The 20863-nt window shown below is 36.3% G+C and overlaps 1 protein-coding gene across 1 annotated transcript in view; it reads right to left on the bottom strand.

Moving 5' to 3' along the window:
- Positions 1 to 18304, bottom strand: part of SLC39A12 (solute carrier family 39 (zinc transporter), member 12) — a 34882-nt gene extending 16578 nt beyond the window's left edge. Inside the window, exons 1-6 of the mRNA XM_010131518.1 lie at positions 18215 to 18304; positions 16751 to 17103; positions 12614 to 12895; positions 9938 to 10145; positions 7216 to 7418; positions 2633 to 2804 (exon numbers count right to left, since the gene is read on the bottom strand). Coding sequence (XP_010129820.1) covers positions 2633 to 2804; positions 7216 to 7418; positions 9938 to 10145; positions 12614 to 12895; positions 16751 to 17020 — 1135 coding nt within the window. The 5' untranslated portion in view covers positions 17021 to 17103; positions 18215 to 18304. The remainder of the gene's footprint in view (positions 1 to 2632; positions 2805 to 7215; positions 7419 to 9937; positions 10146 to 12613; positions 12896 to 16750; positions 17104 to 18214) is intronic.
- Between the last annotated feature and the right edge of the window lie 2559 nt (positions 18305 to 20863).

Here is a 20863-nt window from a genome sequence, read left to right as displayed (position 1 = left end):
AGGGAAAAACAAATGAAACAAAACGAGGACTCCCTTAATCATCCAGTATTTGTTTTTGTGCTTGAGTATTTGTTTTGTATTTGCATCTGGTTTTAAGCCTATGTTTTGCCACATCTGTGTACAAGCACACAGAGGAGAAGTGATTCATTGTGCCACATGGATTTTTCTAGTCGTGCAAGATAGAGATGACAGAACTGGAAGCCTAGAAAACATTCGTTTCTTCAGGCTTTACAGGTAATGCAGTCTAATGCTTTCAAATTTCATACCTTAGAGAGCTAAACAGACTGTGACTGTGCAGATTAGAGCAGCACAGTGAATGCCAGTCTGCATTTGTTTCCTCACTTAACAGATTTATACTTGCTATCCTATGTCCTCTCATGCCACACCTGTGTATCTGTACAGTCAACATCACATTATTAACCAAATCATATTCAGTAAACAAGCCAAGGCCTAAAACCTCAGATGAGTGTATGCATCCAATTTAAGTTCTAAGCTTAAACTTTTTGATCCAAATTATGTTTACAAATGTGCTGTGGACATACACTCCTTTAGTTACTACATCAGGACCGCCAAACTAGTTTTCTTGTGTTATTAGGATTTTTGGAAGGTTACGTGCTGCTCAGGTGTCCAACCTTTTGCACAGTGTGAATCCTGAGTAATCTGTATGGAAGTCTTATGACGGAGGTAAAACACTGATGAGAAACAGACATAAAGGCACTAACGCCAAAATACTCACAAGTGTCACTTAATGTTTCACGCTTTAATAGCGCTGCAAGTTCTCAGCACCTCATAAAATCAGACAGTAAATTTCACAGACTGCACATCCAAATACAAGGGTATAGTACATATTTATGGAAGGTCAGGCCTTGGTGACTTAGCCAAAATGGCACAGTGTGTCAGTAAAAGAGAACTGAGAATAAAATTAATAAGCCTATGCTCGGGTCACTAGGTCACACATAAGTCAAACATGAAGTCCTTTGTTTGTCTCGAGCCAACAGAGCATGTGGTCATGGAAAGCTTCCATTGCCAAAAGGCACAGGGGAAGGGCTGCAGAAAGGGCTCTTATTAATTCCATTCCGTGTTTGAATAGTTCAGCTATTCTCATCTATGCAGATCTCTCACCTGTATGAGATCACTAAAATGTCATTGATTGGGCTGATTGCCTTAGACTTGGGAGAATCTCACTCAACTGTGAATTTGCCGTGAGTCTTGTATATGACCTGGGTAAGTTCCTTTCTTTCTTTGTCCCTTGATTCCCCATCTGAAAAATGGGCATAGAAAAGATGAAAGCAGTAAAGCCTGCAAGGTGTTCCGGTAATGAGAAGCAAGATAACATGATAAAGAACTGCTGCCTTCTAGGGACCTATAATGATTCTTCCTATTCTATATGTTTCTTTCTCCTATAGCCATTCTTGGGATATCCACGAGTGTCCTTCCATGCCCTTAACTAGCATGGTTTTTTTAATTCACACCCATAGTTAATTAATCTGCACACCATGGAATGATAGGTCAGCTCATTTCCACAAGCTGCTTAATGTGTGTAGCTTAAAGTACAGACAGATTTAGAGATGGAAAGTGCTGTTCCATGAGGATCATCAGCCAGCAGGATGTGGGGAAAGCTTATTAGCTCTTAAAAGATCTAGTTATCCAGAGCTGGCCATGTAGATATTAGGATAAAGATATTGAAGGCATTGATTTGTAGCCTAAAAGTGCTGCTCTAGATGCAAGTGATCATGGTTAAATGTCCGTTCCTTTTTGCTCATTCCTGATTCCCAAATCCCCCACCAGAAATTAGTGCCCCCTGTAATATCTAGCTTACATAGGCTTGTAACCATTTCCCAGGTATCACTGGTTTAAAGTAAAAACAAAACCAGGACACCATTAGGAAGCGCTTAAGTCAGATCAAATTCAGGTTTTTTTTTTTCCATAGATTTTCTAGAGATTGGTTACATGAGGAGTTGAATCAGCAGAACAGGTGGGGCAGAAATCCCTGGAAGCAGTGGCATTCAAGGGCTATGACTGCAACTGGAAAAGATCTGATTATACTCTAACTCAGTTCTTGTTCTAGCTCTATCACACAAGTCCTGCTGCCTGTGTGACTGATCTTCTGGTTGTTTTCCTTCCCACAGTAGTATCCCCAAAGCTTCTCTGTTGTAAAGTATCACAATATGAATACATGGCAACACTCACACAGCACTTACCTGTATCATTTGCCACATCGTGGTATAAAATGCCAGCTAGCATAACCTTGGGGCTATATATAAGAGCAATATAACGATTCAAGTATAAACCTGGTGGAAGTTTCACAAAATAGGTCATTACTGCCCAGCAACCCACTGATCAGGACCTATCATGGCTCATCTGCTGCCTACATCAAATAGTCCTCTAAGAAATGAAGGAAACAAAGCTTAAAACCTTACAAATTGAAATAGAATTCTGTCTAATATAAAACTGAGACCATTGAATCCCCTCACTTCTTGATATAGTACTGTTATCTGACGTGTGCTATGAAATTACAGAGTGCATAAATCTCATCATGTTTTTGTTTAAGATTAATGAATGAAAGGTTTACAGAAGTCAAGCCCCTTTATGTGAATTTTCACAGTACTTTACTGAAAACAACAGAACTCACTTTCCAAAGTTGTTGGTGGAATCTTTATCTGCCTGGAGTCAGGAAGCTGACATGAACAGCTTAACAGTTGCTGAATAATAGCTGGACTGATTTGCTTGAAGTGGTCCTTAGAAATGGAGGAAGAACTGTTTTTTAAAAATATCTTCACAAGTTCATTGGCAGAGAAACAAACCTATGAAAAGAAGTATACACGGTTACTGACTATGTTACATATATATGTATTTAATGCTGAGGTTAAATATGGAATCTTGGAAGAACAGAGAGTTATACAGCCTAGAAAAAAATTGTTCTCCATATACTCTTTTCTGGTTAAATTACTTAAATTACTTCAATTAATTCTAATTCTTTTTTTATTTTTCCCGTTAAAACTTGATACTACTATATATTTCAGAAAGACCAGAATCTTCAGGATAAAGTAGCACAATTTCTATTGAAACCTGTTAATATTATGAGGATCTGACACAGTGGTATCTCTAAATATTTGATTGTCATATGTGCTAACAAAAATGTTATAACACTGACACAAATCATATTCTTAGCTATTAAAGCAAGATTGCATTAATAGCAATAATATTGCTATTAACGTAAGATATTGCCTATTCAAGGCAATACTGAAATTTTCCCTTGTGCTGTATCTTTGGTAAAATATGGAACTAGGTTGGTTTTTTTTCTTTTAACAATGGCATGTCATTGGGACAATGGCATGTTAGGGACAGTAAATGAGTTGTTAATCTAAATTTGGTCTAAATATTACTTAATAATTGTATTATCAGAGGTAGTTCACAATTTCAACTGCTTTTTGTTCTTGTTAGAAACATCTCTTTATCAAAAAAAGAAACTGTCCTCGGAAACATTTATGTTTTGAAAAGTTTTCATGAAAAATCAGTTTTTCATCTCCAGAGTGAAACTTCTAATAAACATGTGAGCAGTTAGTATTAAACCAGTTCTAGTGGCAATCTCTGTAAGACCTTCTAAAAAGAAGCCCAGATCAAATTTGCTATGTTACTTAAAGGAATAATCTTAATTTCTTAATCTCATCTGATTAGCTGTGATTCAATTAAAAAATTAAATATTTGTTTCTTTCGTTTAAATTAGTCTGCATCTGAGAATCAGGGATTCCTAAATATTATTTTCTAATCATTGAAGCTTAAGTTTCTTTTGAAAGAAAATTTCTATTTAAGTAAACCAGTTGTAATTATCATTGTTTTTAAATAACCCAATTAAAACCCAACACCTTCTTGCCTTTGTTCATGCATTAGTAAAGGAAAATATGTCTTGTAGCTCACAAAGAAACTGAATGTATTGAGCACTGATACATCTATTCTGATAACACATTCAAGTCTTCAGGCTAACAGGTGGTGTTACTTACCACCTCAATCTAGTCTCTTCTGCCTCCAAGCAAAAGGAGATCGTGAGGACAATTCGGGAGGTACCAGATTGAGAAAAACCTTCAGTTTTCCTATTCTAGGCAATGGTTTTGATTCTAGAAGTAGGGAACACCAACAAATGGTATCAAGTGGGAAGTCTAGTGGTTGTGGTTGGTTATGAGCAGCATTCTGCACTGGTCAGAACAGGACTGATATTATTTAACACCTTCATCAACAACCTGTTTGATGGAACAGAGTGCACCATATTGCACTCACAGATGAAATCCAGCTGGGGGAAGCAGATAACACACTAATGGGCATGGCTGCTATCTAGAGGTGTTTTGACAAACCAAAGAAATGGGCTGACAAGACCTTCATGAAGATAATCAAAGACAAATTCACTGTGCTTTGAACAGAATAACGCCATGCATTGTCAATAAAAGCTGGGGAAAACTGACTGGAAGACAGCTTTATGGGAAAAGCCCCTGGGGTCCTCACAGACAACTTGAACGTGAGTAACTAGTGTGCCCTTGTGGCAACGAAGGCTAACTGCATACTGGGCTGCATTAGCAAGAGTGGAAAAAGATTATTGCCTTCCACTCAGGACATACGAGTCCATATTTGACTATGTCCAGTTTAATAACAAACACTACAAGCAAGACATTGGCAAATTGGAGGAAGCCCAATGGAAGGCCACAAAAATGGCTAGGGAAATGCAGCATGTGATGTGCAGGGAGACGCTGAGGGGACTGGGTTCATTCAGTTTGGAGATGAGAAGGTTTGGGGTGTATCTTAAGTCTTCAACTGTCTAAAGGAAGTTATAAGGGAAAATAGAGCCAGAGTCCTCTCAGAGGTGTACAGCAGAAGAATGAAAGGCAACAGGTATTAGTTGCAGCAGGGATAATTCCAACTTCCTATGATAAAAATAAAAATGAGGGCAATAAAGCACTGGTACAGGTTTCCCAGAATCTCTGTGTTTGGAGACATTCAGATTTCATGTGGAGTCGGCCCTGTGAAACCTGATCTGATTGTGATGTTGGCCCTCTCCTGGGAAGCAGAATAAACAAGATGAGGTCCGGGATTACTATGAACCTATATTTTAATGTGATTTTATTATCAGAAATTTTAAATGAAAAAGCAAGATCTTATCTGGAAAATAAATTGTCTACCCACACATTTTAACAATAATTCTTAAAGCTTATTTAGTAAAATAGTCTTGTAAGACCTGAGGCACAAGGGCCTGCATCTTTACCAGTTGCAAGCTCTAGACTTATAGGGAGGCAGAGTAGTAAGTCTCCATTAGTAAAGCTGTGTGAGTACTCCTGGAGGATGACAATGACAAAACAAGTAAATGAAATTTGCATATCCTCATATGAAAAACTGGATGGATGGATGGATGGATGGATATATGGATGGAAGATTTTGGTTTCCAAAGTGTTTCTTTAATGAGGAATAATAAAGTAATACACAGATATTGTGACACAGTTTAATGGAACTTAATATTACTGCTCATAGTAGATCACCCGCTACTTGTTTTATATGCATTTTTTAAATCAGGAGCAACAGTGATGACTTACTTAGAAAGCAGTGATAATGTTTCAAAATATAATTCCTATTTTAAAATCAGATTACACATCTTAATGTAGGCAGCAAACATAAATGAGTCAATATGTTATATGTAGTAGCATCTGTTACTAATGGAGCACAATGGCTATCAGAGATACGTGCAGAAAGCAGGAGAAAATCAGCAACACAACACTGAAATACAAAGCTTTCTAATGGAATGATATGTCAAAGAAAATAGATATAGCTGAAAGAAGAGGAATGGAATTTTAAAAAGAAACAAGGAATTAACACAAAAGAGAAATTCTTTTCTCTCCAGATGTTTCTTTGTGATTTTTTTCATCTATACAGAATATTTGGCTCTCAGTTAGACTCCCAAGCCTCAGATAACTCCCTGCACACCTATATTTTGAGTTACAGTCAGTCTCAGAAGCTCAAGAAATAAAAAATTGTGTTTTATAAATTCTCCTATTGCTGCAGAACAACTTCACTTCTTGTACAGATAGTATCGCTACTGATTTATGTCCTTTGTAATTTAAAATTAACATGAAACACATTTAAATGATCTTAATTTTAAATCATTTTGAAATTCCATTAAATGTCTCAAGCAGATCAGCATAATTCTCTTTTGTGGTCAGCTGGAAAGAAATATTCATATTGATAGACTGTATATTCCAAACGCAATAAAATTACCCAGATGAGTATCTATCAGAACAGCATTTAACCAGATGCGACTTATCTCAGTTCCACATCATAAAATGACCGCACAGCAAAAGTCAGTTGCACATCACTTATTCTCCTAAATGGAGGAGAAACATTGTCTTTGAGTTGACTTAAATTGTAAATAACGGAAAACATTTCAAAAATTATATACTTCATTGAAGTATATATTTTAAATGTATACATCAAAATATATACGAAGCATATACTTTGAAGTCTCCTTTTTTGTCTAAGAAATGTATTTCAGTCTCAAAGATGAAAGTTAGTTACCATCTTAATCACTGTTACAAACAAAATTAATTTATTTTAAAATATTTAGGATAAGGATAAAATCACCTGTAATGAGCTACTCTCCTTCAAAGCCCTCGAAGAGGATACTGGGTAGTAGCTAAGGTTTTGTCTTACAGACTCTATACCTTCTAAAGGAGGCTTCTGAACTTCACAGATGGCTATTAGAAGTGTTTGGAAATGTCCAATCTTCAGCTTACATAAGCCTTTTAAAAATGACATACACATAAACTTTAATTTAGTTTTTTCCCTAGTATGGAAAAACACTTCCTTCTTCAAGAAGAGGCTCAGCAACACAAGGGCAGAAGAAATCTCTAATAAATGTGTGAAAACATCGGAGCCATGGTACTACAGTTCTCTCTGTCTTGAAGAAACACCTGATTTCACATAACACTAGCTGTTCTGTTAGCACCCCCAGCTACTTTAATCACACATTTAACATCCACATAGTTCTTCCCCCAAATAATAGTTAACTAAAGGTAACTATATTAAAAAAACTATACAAAAATATTTCACCAGTATTCACATGACTTTTTGAAACGAGTACATTTTACCACAGAAATAATGTAGTGTTTGCAATCCACTTTGAAGTTTTATTACTGAAGTTATGTGCCCAATACTACAATAACATAAAAATAAATTAACCTGGTCCCAATCTGTGTTCCTTTCTTGTTCTTCAGAATAAACCCTCATATAGTCTTCTTTCGTATGGTTTCCTTTGACTGGAATATTTCTGGTTCCAATATCTCTGACTGCTGTACTATAACGTCTTCTTTTGTGATTGTGGAATTGTCCATTTACAGTGCATGTCTTTTTGGCTGTAAGCACATTTAGTAGTTGCTCTAGTTCTAGTAATTCATTAGAAAACAGATAGGTTACCATGGGAAAACACACATTTAAAAAGATAAAACCAAAAGTAATTGTTAAAATTTTGTTACTTTTAATATTAGTTTAACTCGTTTCAATACATTTTTTCTCTCCTCAGTTTGGTACTGAGTTAATTTCTGCTTAACATCTCTAGAAGTTCAAGACACCTGCATACTCAGCCTTTCCTTCATTACAGTACCACACTTAACGTGTTTTGCCTATGGCTCAGAGGAAAACAGATGTGACTGAAAGGCAATTCATCTTACAGTTAATCATTGATCTCTGCCTAAGTTATCTGCAAATTACTGCTAAATAGCTTCACCATTCTTCAAATTTTCCCATGCAAATGGAACACCATGCTAAAATGCCATGACTAGGTATTCAGATAGTCCAGAAAGACCTAGAAGACAGACTCTTTATGGGGTGTCCTGAAAGCAACCTTCAGGATACTATGCTGCCGTTGGCACTTAAGTAGCGGAACACAGGACAGTGGATTTTCTCTCTCCTTTGGTTAGTCTGGAAGCATGTCTGTTTACAGTGCTGAAGTGGGAAGGAGAGAGCCAGGATCCCTGATCCAAACCTGAGACAATGTTGGCATGCATCCCATGACACGGGGCTGGAGTGCAAGGGGTATGCCTGCTGATGAAATGCTTGGTTATCTGAGCAAGCATGCTCTATCCTGTCTGACTTATCACCTTCCTTCACCCTTGCATTTTCGAGATGGAGTGATAGATTTTGTAAACCTCAGTTGGACACTGAGGTAACTAAAGTAGTCCACAAATTAATTTCAAAGGATTTTAGATCAATGAGATTAGGAATGTTGCCACGTGATAATCCTTTATTGTTTAATGTTGTTATTCAGAAAAAGCAAATGGTATGACCTTAATGGTAATCTTATAAAAGTCTTGTGTTAAGATGTTTGTCTACATTCTTTGTATGGAGCAAACACATCCGAGAGGAGCTGAAGCTAGATGTTTTTTAAATGTAGTCAACTCTAATTTTCATTTTTTCCATGCTGCCAGTTCCTTGCTCTTTCCTGCAGTTACTATTAAGAATGTAAATAAATTTAAAGGGACAATTTAATTGGCTTAGGCTTAAAATATATTTACACTGTAAAAAACTGGTTAAGAATGGGGGTTTTTTTGTTTGTTTGTTTCTCTGAATGACACTGTAACTCCACCAACCATAAAGTCTTGTTACTGTCTTTGCTGGGGCCTGGGATTTCACCATCTAAAGCTCTTTAGTAGTACTGTGCCCAGATGGCTCCATCCATTCTTGCAAGTAAATTATTTTAGAAGATCTGGCTTGGCAATTTTAAGGAAGGGGTTTGCTGCAAAACCAGTTTATGCAAGTACAGTCTAGGAGTCCAAGTTTAGGGCTGAGTATTTTGTTCATTTTTTATTATTATTTACTTCTGTGATTCACTGTATGTCTGTGTAACCTAAGAGTGCTAAAAATGTTTTTACATTTATTTTACATTAATTCAACTTTTTAAGCTGTTTTAAAGCATACTTAACGTAACTTTTAAAAAGTCCTTTGAAAAGCTTGTGAAGTGTGGCTATTAACAGTTACCACAAACAATGAAAAAAGGATGTCTTATAATAACCTTGTAAGTCCATGGTAGGCCCCTGAGTTGATGGTTTAGCTTCTTAAACTGCTAAGCATGCAAAATCTTTTACAGAAATTCAGTTCTGTAAAAGTCCTCTCAGCAGCTGCTGAGAGCTCTGCACTTGTATTTTCTATTTTTATTTATTTATAGATCACTCTATACTTCTATATATATAGAAGCATATATATAGAACACTCCTATACTTCTATTTATTTATGGTTAAGTAGTATTTCCGATAAGTCTAGCAACAGAGCTCTTTAGAAAAATTAAGTTTGCATATTCCAGTCTCGCTGACTGCGTACCTAGATCAGAAGTTGAGTAGGGAAGCACAGACTATAAAGAAGTTTTCAGGTATAGCAGGCAGATATCAAAGAGCAATTGGTTAAAACAGTGTCTATTTCATCTCTTCTGGAGGTACATCCACACTGAGGTGTCAGTGACTAAGGTGTCTAATCTGGCTACTGTGCATGAATTATCCCATTTAATCCTAAATGAGTCTTGCAATATATAAAGTGCTGCCTAAAGAAGAAATGTAAATGAGGACTCGCTGAACTCTGCCCTCACAGATAAATTGCCACTCTCAGGGCTCTCTTGGGTAGTTCAGATTGTGCTGAGCAATTAAGTAATAAATTAATGTGACAGTACACTTTTCATAATCTCAGTAACATTTTGTTTTATCCCACTCAAAGAATTACCAAAATCATCATGAGGATTTAAATTTAAAACCCCTGTCTTTAAATTTAGAAGAGACAAAATTAAAGACTAAATGAAGAGACTAAAATGAAATGGCATTTAGATGTAAAATTAAGTGCAAAGTCCTTTAGGCATTTAAAGATAGTTTACATCAAATGTGTGTTGCAAAAGGCAGCTAGAGATGAATAAATAGCTTACCTGTCACTTGGAGCTCAGTGGTACTGTTCAGAGAATTGAAAATATATCTTATAAAGAACTCTGGGGAGGGCAAACTTGCTTTTCCCATACAGACTCCTTTAAGAGCCAGAGTAATGATTGAAGCAGCCAGGCGTGGAAGAGTGTTTTCATCAGCACCATCTTTGTCCATTATATCAGCATTTTTCTCCAGAGTACTCACATCGACACACTGAAATCAGGAGAAAAACAGCATGAAGACAGCCCTGGTCACCTGGTCACCTCCATTTAAATAATCAGAGTGACAGAAGCAGAAACTGGAGAGAACACTTTCACATCAGCCAAAGCAGAAAAAATACTAAGATTAAAGCTGCAGTTGACAGCAGGACAGCACATGTGAAACAAAGGTCATTTTCAGAACAGGCATAGAATAAAAAAGCCTGAAGTTTTACTCAGTGTCTGACAGTGAAGAAGCACAATCCTTCATTCAGATTATTTTTGCTTAGTGTTATTTATCATGTTGTTTTTATTATTCCTGTGTCCTCATTAATTGCATCTACATCTCCTTCCAGGAAGTGGAAGAAAAGGGAGGAATTTGTGTTAAGGCACAAGAAATTAACTCAGATAATAGAGACTTCAGCTCTTTTTCTCAAACTTCAGAAAGAATTCTCTTACTGTTTTTAGTCACCTACCTATTAAATTTAATCAATCATTTGTTATGGGGATGTTATCTGGGGACAATATGGAAAGATACAATTCTGCATATAAAGGGTAAACTTCCCTGCTGGGTGACCAAACATGAGCAGTGGACAGTTGTGTGCACCTGTGTGTGTGTTTGTGTGCAGCTCTTAACTGAATGAGCAGGATACAGCTCTCTCAGTTACCTGGAAACTTATCCCTGTTTTCTTCCATTTCTACCTTTCTTGTTTATTTTCACTGTAAACAGTTGGAGATTGAGAGAAAAAAAAAAAATTGGCAAAAAATTATTTAAGTTAATTTGTTGCTAACCCACATTAACTAAATTGAAAAGTCAACTAGATGAGCCAGAAAAGCAATCATTTATTTTACACATACTCATCTCTCTCACTATATGCCTGAAATGCAGCAGAGAGGAGGCTGGGATTTCTTTTCCTGTCTACCCATTACATATTTAAATTTTCAGGACCCCAAATTTCATCTCTCATTTCAGATAATACATTAAGTGCTATGACTGAGAAGATAATGTTTTCTGTGAAATCAAAACAGATAAAGACCCACTAAAAATGCTTTTCTTCTATTACTACCCTGCATCATTGGCCCTCTTCCATAACTCAAGTGTTGTGATTCTGAGCATTAGTCTATAATGTTTTGAGTGCCTTTCCTCAAAAAAAAACTTTTTTCCCTCATGTCAGTGAACAGCGAAGCCTCAGTTACTGAACAGGCTTGACAACTGATTATATTGCCAGCATAAACAAACAGACCACACAGTAAAGCACTTTATAGATTGTTATTCTATCTTGACATGCCAAATATCCACTGATGCCTCTTTATGGTTGCCCGGATACCATTGGAGTTCTTGGAAATCGGCACGTTCACCAAGACTCAGAACCAAAAGTACTGGTCAATGAATAATTTATGATGGGAAACGATCACACAAAGAATACAGAAAGGGGTGCTGGAGGCCCTTAACATTCTGCTGCACAGCCAGGAGTCCTAGCCATCTTCTGTTTGCATAGGAAACTCTACTACAGTATGGTGTCGGTTAAAATCTAATGAAATGAAAAAGAAAAGGGCAGATTCAAACTTTGCAATAAAACAAATTTAACTGTATATCATGAACAGATCTAAGGGGCTTCTTATAGGACGTCAATCTGTACTTTAGGAGTTATCTAATCTGGCAAAAACATTTTATTGCCCATTACAGGAAAACAGTTTTTCTTTAGATTGTTAACACTAGAATATTATTCTATTATTTTACAGACTTTTAGCTGAGATTAGGAATAACAAACAGTGGTGAGAAAACTTGCTGCATGTTTCCTGACTTCAAAAGGATGGTTTTAGCTGGATATACTCTAATATGCTCTTTTTTTTTTTTTAACCTTAAATTTAAGCTTATCTGTATCAGTCTTTCCACAAGGCATATTCTGGCAAACATATGTGTCCCAACTGAAGGAAACCATTATATCCTTGGACAGATTCCTTATTCCACCCCGCTTTGCGTGAACATGGAAGTGCAGGGCCTGGCAGGGATTTCATCACAGCAAAACAATTCATCATTTCAGTTTTGGAGCTGTACTGCTTTATACCATTTAATTACAATCGCTGCTAGTATATCTATACTAATGAACACAAGAGATGACAACGTATTTTCTGTCCTTGCAGCCAAGTGGAAGATCTTGCATCTTCACAGCTATGCTCTTTTCCATCTGCCCTAAGCAGGGCAACTGCATCTAAATTACCTATTTGGAATGGTCCCCAAAATGCACTATCTATCTCCCCAACCATGTCTCGGTAGACTCTGTGAAAGATAGCACATACCAAAAGCAAGTCAGGGAGAAGGCTTATATTAAAGAGCATGGACAACAAAAGACCAATGTTCAGCCTGTGCTATCACTTTTAGCAGTTTTCTGGAGAACCTGATACTGACACAGTGTGTGAACTAGCTTAAAGACATTCTATCAGTAATAAATATGAAGTTATTTTTACTTAGGTTTTCTTTACCTGGGTTTCAGAAGTTTTAAAATGTTGCCTTACTACAGCCAAAATATCTTCAGTTTCATTCTGTGAAAAATAGTAACAGTCTTCATCACGTCTTAAACTAAGCATACTCTGTAGATAAAATTTATAATCCTTATTATTCAAGCTAAGTTCTGAAGAACACACATCTCTATGATGAAGAATGTAGTAGAGAAGAATAAGAGAAATTCTTTCAAATACTTCTTCGCTGAGATGGTCTTCTAAATCTCCACCAGCTACTAGTAACAAAGCATCTGGTTCAAGACACTGTGAAAAAATAAAAATAAATGGAAATTCAAATAATGTAATACATTTCCAGTCACGGGCAAATACAATTAGAGAGGAGAACAGAAAAATTCAACTCTTATTTTTTATAAGGGTTCGAACCTAAACCTATACAGGTGCAGTCTAACGGAATGGCAGGAGAAGGATGCAGGTAATTCATTGCACTTCTACAGCTGCTAGATCACACTGAGGTTTTATTCAGATCTGCTTCTGTTTTCAAGAAATGTCAAGTATCTCAGGGATTTACTTTAAGATTTAAGATTTTAGTTTAAGATTTACTACAAACCAGGACAATCTCTGATCAATCATTGTAGAGAGTTGAAAAGTCTTCACTGGCTTAAAAAAATTATCTGGTTATAAATATATTAGATAAGGGTTAAAGCTATTCATATTTTCACCTGTGCATTATATATGTGTTTACATTATAAGACAAAGGCTGTATCTGGACTGTAGTTAATTTAGAGTATGTGAACAGAAGTTATATCATATTCAATGCACTGTCAAGAGACTTAACCCTGCAATCATATAGCTATTTTTATTTTTTCTCAATGAATTCTGGAATAACTTGGTCCAGTGCAGAGAGCTAGCACAAGGCCTCAACACTATTTTATCCCCATTTTTCTTGGTACAAAGACACTTTCTAGAAACTTTTGCCAGCTCAAGCAAAAGTTAGTCTTTACAATTAGACCAGAAGACTAATAGAGCTCTATGTTGGGCTATGGGAAATAACATACTGAATTGAAGAATAAAAAAATCTTTCTTGAAGAGATCCTGTAGCTATTGTCATTCATTGTGTAGCTGTTTTTTCCCAGCTGGCTCCTTTCCAAGCACGTGATAGGCGTGTCAGCTAATCTCAACTATTGCGGTAGAGGAGCTGGACTGTACATTTCAGAGAAGAAATTGCAACACATGAAAGAACCATGGAAGGATTAAAACTTCACTCTAATAGATTAATGGATCCAGACTAAATTGTTTGTGGCTACAAGCACGATGTGTTGGTCTGTGTGGCTCACCTTCTATGTTCCTTCTTTTTTCTACACAGAAGCTGAGTAGAATCAAATACATGTTGTCATGCTCAGAAGCCAGCTCCTTGGACGAATTGAGAGAGCTGCTACTTTTTAATAGAAATAATTCTAACAAAAATTTTCATAAGTACTCTATCTAAAAGAAAGAGAACTGTGGATGGTAATTGCCAAGTTAAATATTTATACTCATAAATAAACTAGATTACAGTATGATCCACTGTGCCCTGCCTACATTTTCTATCAAGATCTATAATTCTAACTTTTTCTAAGGCATGTCTGAGCATTAGTATTTGGGCTAGGAGGAATATTCTGTCTTCTGTCCCAAAAGACCTCCAATTAGTCAACCAACCTTTTTAAACACTCAGTAGTTACACAATAAACATATTGCATGTAGTGGAAGATATTCAAAGGCTTCTATAACATTTCAAATCCCAGTGAGGATATATTGTAACCAGTGATGTTGTTTACTCTTGCAAGGAAGATGACTGGAAAAGAAATTGCTAATTGGATGGAAGCAGGTGTGTTTTAAAAGATGCAGCTATTCCATAGCCCATGAGTAGCCATATGAGTAGCCCATGGAAAGTGACCCTTGAAGGCATAAATTAGTTCATCACTAATTATTTTGCTGGTACTATTATTTTATAGGCATAATTATCTGCATGGCCTTCATTTAGCAATGCTTATTTGCTATAAAAAAAAGAGGCCAATTTTGAACCCAGGCACTTAACCCCGAGTTTCTTTCATTTAAGAAGCCAGAAGTTAGAAAAAATTCTTACCACTGCAAGAAATACATGACTTTCGTGTGCTTAAGAGATAAACCAGTGTCAGATGCCAATCGATAGCTGCCGGCCCCTGCCCAAAGAGTCTTGGGGCCAATACATAACAACAAACCAAAAAAGGGTATAAAAAGTGTTAAATTTCACAGCTTTTAAATACTCATTGAAGATATTATTTAAAAAGAAAAAACAAACAAAAACCAATCAAACAAACAAAAAATCAAACCCAAACTGAAACCCTGAAAACAAAGTCACGTGAAAGGTTGGGCAAAATAATCTTTTCAGGTACCTTCCAACCTGGGCTGTTCTGTGATCCTGAGACTGAGATCCTGGATTTAGAAGGGAAAGGGGAGTCTGAAATCAGCTAGTTATTCCCAGCAAGTACAGAAAAGAAAATGTTAAGCTAAGGTGGGGTATTTTGTTTCAAATTTTTATGATCTTGAAGAATAGTGCTGGCACAGTTTTTGCTATCTTGATTTACCAAATCATAAATCATCTTGGAAGATTTCAGCACGGTGCCACGTGGTCTGCATGTGACTGAAGATGACACCTCTCATATATTTTCTATAGACGACAGTGTTCATGTGGCACTGGCAGTGCAGGGTGTGTGCAGTGTTTCTGACAGAGCCAACGCTGCTATGTACAGGAAATTCCTCCTACAGGAAATTTCCCAGATGAACCGTACACAGACTGGAAGTGCTTACCAAAGTAAGCCCCAGCTAAGTTTCCCTTAAATTTCTTCTGTGCAAGGACACAGTGGACATGCCCTCCACAAATACAAGAACAAATATGGCAATCCAGAAAAGCAAAAGAAAGAGAGAGAACAAGAAAGCCTAGACCTCTCTTTTGTGAACTTTAGGAGGACTCTATGCCCATTACTTTAATACAGTCTCAGCTTTCCATCTGGGTCCATATCTGGTAAATATCAATTGCCCATATGAGTATAGAAAAAACCCCCACACAATCTCCTGCATAAAAATTATTCATTTAGGGGAAAACAGGCACCTACAATACTTATGTATTAAATTTCACATTGGGGCTCATACAAAAAAAGGAGCATTTGCAGAAAGGGCCAATTAAGTCAATAGTTGTCTGCCACACAGGAGAAAAAGATCTCCATTTCATCGGTTTGGCAGATTGCCAAGAATAGTATATTGTGAAAGCATTCACCTTCATGACCATCCTCATAATTCTGATATAAAGTGACACACCGCTGTACATGGGTCACTGAACAATACCAGAGCTAGAGAAATGTTAATCAAAGCCAAGAGTGACCAAGCCCTTTGTAGTCCCTTGCAGCTAAGTTATTCACTTACCACTGTATCCTCCATCCTACCAGAACTTATGATCTTATTACACTCATTCCTTCTTTGTCAAATCGGGAATAAGTTCTGAAAATATTCTCAACTCAACCAGACAACCAAACATTCTGTGAAACTGTATCCTGAACTATTTTATTTCACTTTGGATTTATAGACTCATTGTTCTGTCTAAGATTTTCCTTGACCTGAACTGCTTACCAAAATCCTCCCCTAAATGTTGAATATTTCAGTGAAGTGGCACATAAATCTGAGACAATCTTGTCTGGGTTTTATTTTTCTGAACTACAATCCAGACCAAAAAAAAAAAAAAGAAATCAGAATTGGTCCCCAGTTTTTACCTATGTCTTTCCACAGTGGAAATCTTTTGTGTCCCAAATTCAAGCTCATGCTTTTAGAGCTAGATCTGGGTAAAGCAGAAAAATCTTTGTTGGAAAATAAACACTTGACAACTTTAAAAGGAAAATTATTACTGTTATGCAACAGAAGCATGGCATTTTTAAGGGATGCCTGTCATGTTTGGAATATCTCTCCATGAGCTCAACAATAAATATTAATAATTCAGAAGGAAACAATTAAAGCAAGAACAATTTTTGCTGCAACAACAAGCCCTTTACATGTTTAGGTTTTGTATTCAGGAGAGTATCACTCTAATAAATAATTTTAGAACTCACTGACGATCCTGTAAAGATATCCCTCATTAATTGAAGCACTAACCAGATTACAATCTTCTTGCATGCCATAAATCCGCTGTGGGCACTCAGCTCTCTCCAGTAACATTTTGACCAGTTCTCGTGAGTGGTTCATGTGAAGCTCAGTGTTGTCAGCTGAAAGAACGCGTAAAACTTCCATCAGATAGCCTTGTCTGGGAGCATAGCTGCCATCCTGCCCATGCTCTTCCCCAGGCTGTCCTTCAGCAATGAGCACGGTGAATACGAAAGCAGAACATACCACCCCAAGAGCTGGATGCTTGGTCAGAAAACACATCTCCTCTTCCTGCAGTGCGTGATCTGCACTGAATGTTGGATTGTTGTTTGCACTTCACAGCTTAAACTTGAGACCTGAGGAATCTGAATGGTAAAAGGGGGGAAAAAAACCACCCAACCTTTTAATTAGTGTGAATGCAATATGTTTGAAAGGATTTATTAATTGGTCGGCTAAGCTGATTTGCGGTGACAAGCTGTTTTTGAACAACAGGAAGCCTGTAAGGGCTTTACAGCCCTGAACAGCAGGAAACTAAGACAACCATGGCCTTAAAACTTCTGTAGAATAACTAACAAGAGGTTGACGCAAAGTGCCCTTGTCTCTTCATGAAAGTAAATTGTATGATTTTTATTTCAGTGTATGTTACTGCATTCACTAATGATCCTTTGCAGTAAGAACAGGAAAATACCATAGCTTTCACTTTCGTTCCATTATGAAACAGGCTTTTAGTAGCAAAAATAACTGTAAATAAAGATTATTAGTCTAATTCTGACACGAATGTGCAGTAATTATGTTACATGGCAATGATATAGAGCAGGTTTTATTTTCAAAACACTTTGCTAACGTTACCGAATTCCAGCTATACAACACAAAACAAGAATGAATAGGATACACTTAAAAATTAGTGATATTTTATGATCAGACGAAAGACTTACAAAACTGAGGTCATAACTTCATTCATAGAACTCAGATGAACACACTAGAAGCAACAAGTTTAACTTGTTAACTCTAGATGCGAAAGACATTTTGTACTGTAAAGGTCCTGTCACTTTCCTTCCTCATACACCACTGCCTCTGCTTTAACAATAATCTATCTCTATATCAAAGTGCAAGAAACATAAAAGAGTTGTACTTGTTTTCCACAAAGAGGTTTTAATGTTATTGATAGCCAGATGCTGGCAGTGACATATATTTTCAGATGGTAATGCACATGTATTAAACAGCCACACATATGTTCAGCATCTTTTAACTACAATATGATACATGTGTGTCTTGTTTTAAAGAAAACTCTGATAACAAAGTATTTAAAATGAAAAAAGAACCACTGAATTCAAATTGCAAATCACTCAGACAAAGGTTAGTATGTTTTTAGGAGTTAGGAGATCTTTTGCAGTTTAGATGTATTTTACTGTTAGCAGTTAGGAGTATGTATCATTGTTACGAGGATGCACTTACTTCTAAACATTATTTTCTTACCTTTTGAAGGGAAAAAGAATGCTTGTGTATCTAGCTTTGTGGCATTCTGAATCCTCAGAAGTATTTAGCTGCTGGAAGTCCAATGTTTTTAAAATTCCTTGATGGTGCTCTGGAAGCTGGAAAGGATTAGTTTATTGCTGCCTTGAAAAGTTTTTGGTTGCTATAGAGATTGCTGCTCTTAAGGTAACAATGGAAGTGGATAGGAAGTAGTACATGTTCTTTTTGGCAAGTTCTAAGCATCATTTTATTGAATGTATTTCACATATTTTAGTAGTTACTCTATGTAAACAGTCTATTTCAGCAGTGCAAGACGCTGAAAATCTATTGAAGAATGTATTTCATTACAATGGATAAAATGTGCAAGCACTCTAACTGTTCTCTACATTACTATGTTATGTGATCAATTTTACAATGAACGCGAATTTATTTTTTTCATCAAAACTTTACTTCTTTTTGCAAATATGAGAACAGAATAGAAATAGAAATCTTTGCAAGCACCTCCATAGAAAAATGGTATTTCTCTTTGGGAAACTTTGTCCATAGAGAACTGGCTCTTTCATCCCCACTTATCCCCACATTTCCACCAATTAAAGAAACTGGGATAGCTCAGATTGTGGTGAAAAAAATATTTCTTCTACCCACTCACATTTTCCAGAGAGATGCTGTTACAAAGTAGACATTTATGTCACCATCTCATTACAGTATTATTGCACTGGAAGTAAGTGAAAACTGTCACAGCTGACAGACTTCCACAGCAACAGGTACAGCGTTGACATTATTCTCCCACTTTCCAAACCTCCAGTGCGTTAATGAAGAATTAGCATATCTGTTGTCTCAACAAATCCTGTGAAGCAGTAAGCCTGTATTACTAGAAACGTCATAATTCTCTTTAAAGCTAGATCGACAAAAAATCCTGGGATCTAAAATGCTGGTATATGCTTCCTACAAGGTAGTGAGCTCAAAGGGAACAGGCTGGTTTTAGTAAGGCTGAACACTGCCCAAAAAAAAAAAACCCAAAACAAAACCAAACTGACAACAACAGTTTGAGAGAAGTGCAAAATGTAAACAAATGTTCTCAAAAGTATCAAGTACAGGAAAGTATGTGCAAACTCCTGTGTGATCAAGGCTGAGTATTTTAAAAATCAGATACTCAAGTATAAAAGAACCCCTCAGATTTGTATCAAATGATCTTTTATTTTACTTCATAAATTACAGAAGATATTTATCAAAATAACAATGACAAATATACAACTTCGTGAAACTAGAATTATGTAAATTTTAATCTCAAAAATTTATTTTTATATGAATGACTGAAAAGCAGAAACACATGATAATACATAGATCCTCTGGCTTTTATATAATTTGCTGTGTGAAACAAAGCTAACTACGTCCAGATTTGTTCCGCTAGTAAAAATATTTCCTCAGATAATGAGGGAATAGCCTCCGTTTAATTCCACAGATTGCTCAATTTCCAAACCAACATAGAATACGTTTATCTGTATATAATTTGGTGTTTTGTATATAAGTATAAATTGAAACTAAGAATTCGTTCCATTCAACTAAAGTGTATGGAGGGTGAATTGGAATTGTTTTAATTTGTGAGAATCTAACATTTAAAACCACTTTTGATAATTTATAACTATTGAAAGCTGCTGAGAGAAGATTTCCGTAATAATACTGGCTATATCTTACATTAACATTTGTATTACAGAGTGATGGTAATAAAGGGAAACATTCAGTGTATACAGACAATAACTGGTACAAAGTACTATGGCTGATTTCAAAGGAGAGTTCACTTCCCCTTTTAAGACTAAGTGATGCAAACCTGCTCCGGCTTGTAAATGAGTTTCTCAGTGATGGCAAAATCAGCGGTGGTGACTCAAGCCTCAGCCTCTGATTTTACCCCTGACAGCAGAGCACTATCTGTGCTTTCAGTCATGTCACTACCACCAAAAAATTTTTCTGTCTACACAGGACTGGGATTTCTACTTTTGAGGCAAATGTTAGTATGAATAGTTAAGGTCTTTTTTCAAAGCCTTCTGCATTATTCCTCTCCTATGTACCCATCCTGATGCTGTGCCAACTGATAAAATGGGACAGTGATAATCACAGAGCTGTGTATTTAGATTAGATGCCTATCAGAAGTTTTCTGAGATAAACAGAAAAAAAAAATCACTTGGTGGTAAAAGAAATCACAGTTTAATGTCTTAAAACTTCCTAAGCTCCTATCACTGTTACTCTTCTCTCATGTGTTATAAGTCTCTTCCATTTTGGCTCAAATTCAATTGCATGTCTTTTGGTGATTTTTAATAAAGAAGAAAAAATAGTCCATACACAAGGCTCATAAGCTGGTGACTCTCTGCTTGATGTAGAATGAATAATATGCATGAAAGAAAGAGCCCTCAAAGGAATTGCTGGAGAACTGGGGTAACTCAAATTGGAGTAGTTTACCATTCCAACGTGACAATAGACTGTATATAGCAAAACCAGAGTTATGATCAACTTCCTGATTAAATAAGAAAATGAAACTTTTTTTTTTTTTCCGTTCCATTCTACACTTAGTTAAGGACCTTGGCATGATTATGCAAGGATCTGAGGTCAAGAATTTGCAGAGCTAATCCATCATTTTTAATCAGTCTGAACATTTAC

The sequence above is a fragment of the Buceros rhinoceros genome, unplaced genomic scaffold (genome assembly GCF_000710305.1).
Source record: "Buceros rhinoceros silvestris isolate BGI_N320 unplaced genomic scaffold, ASM71030v1 scaffold12472, whole genome shotgun sequence".
NCBI lineage: Eukaryota > Metazoa > Chordata > Aves > Bucerotiformes > Bucerotidae > Buceros > Buceros rhinoceros.
Note: the sequence above shows the minus strand (reverse complement) of the source record. Positions and strands in the feature narration are given on the sequence as shown.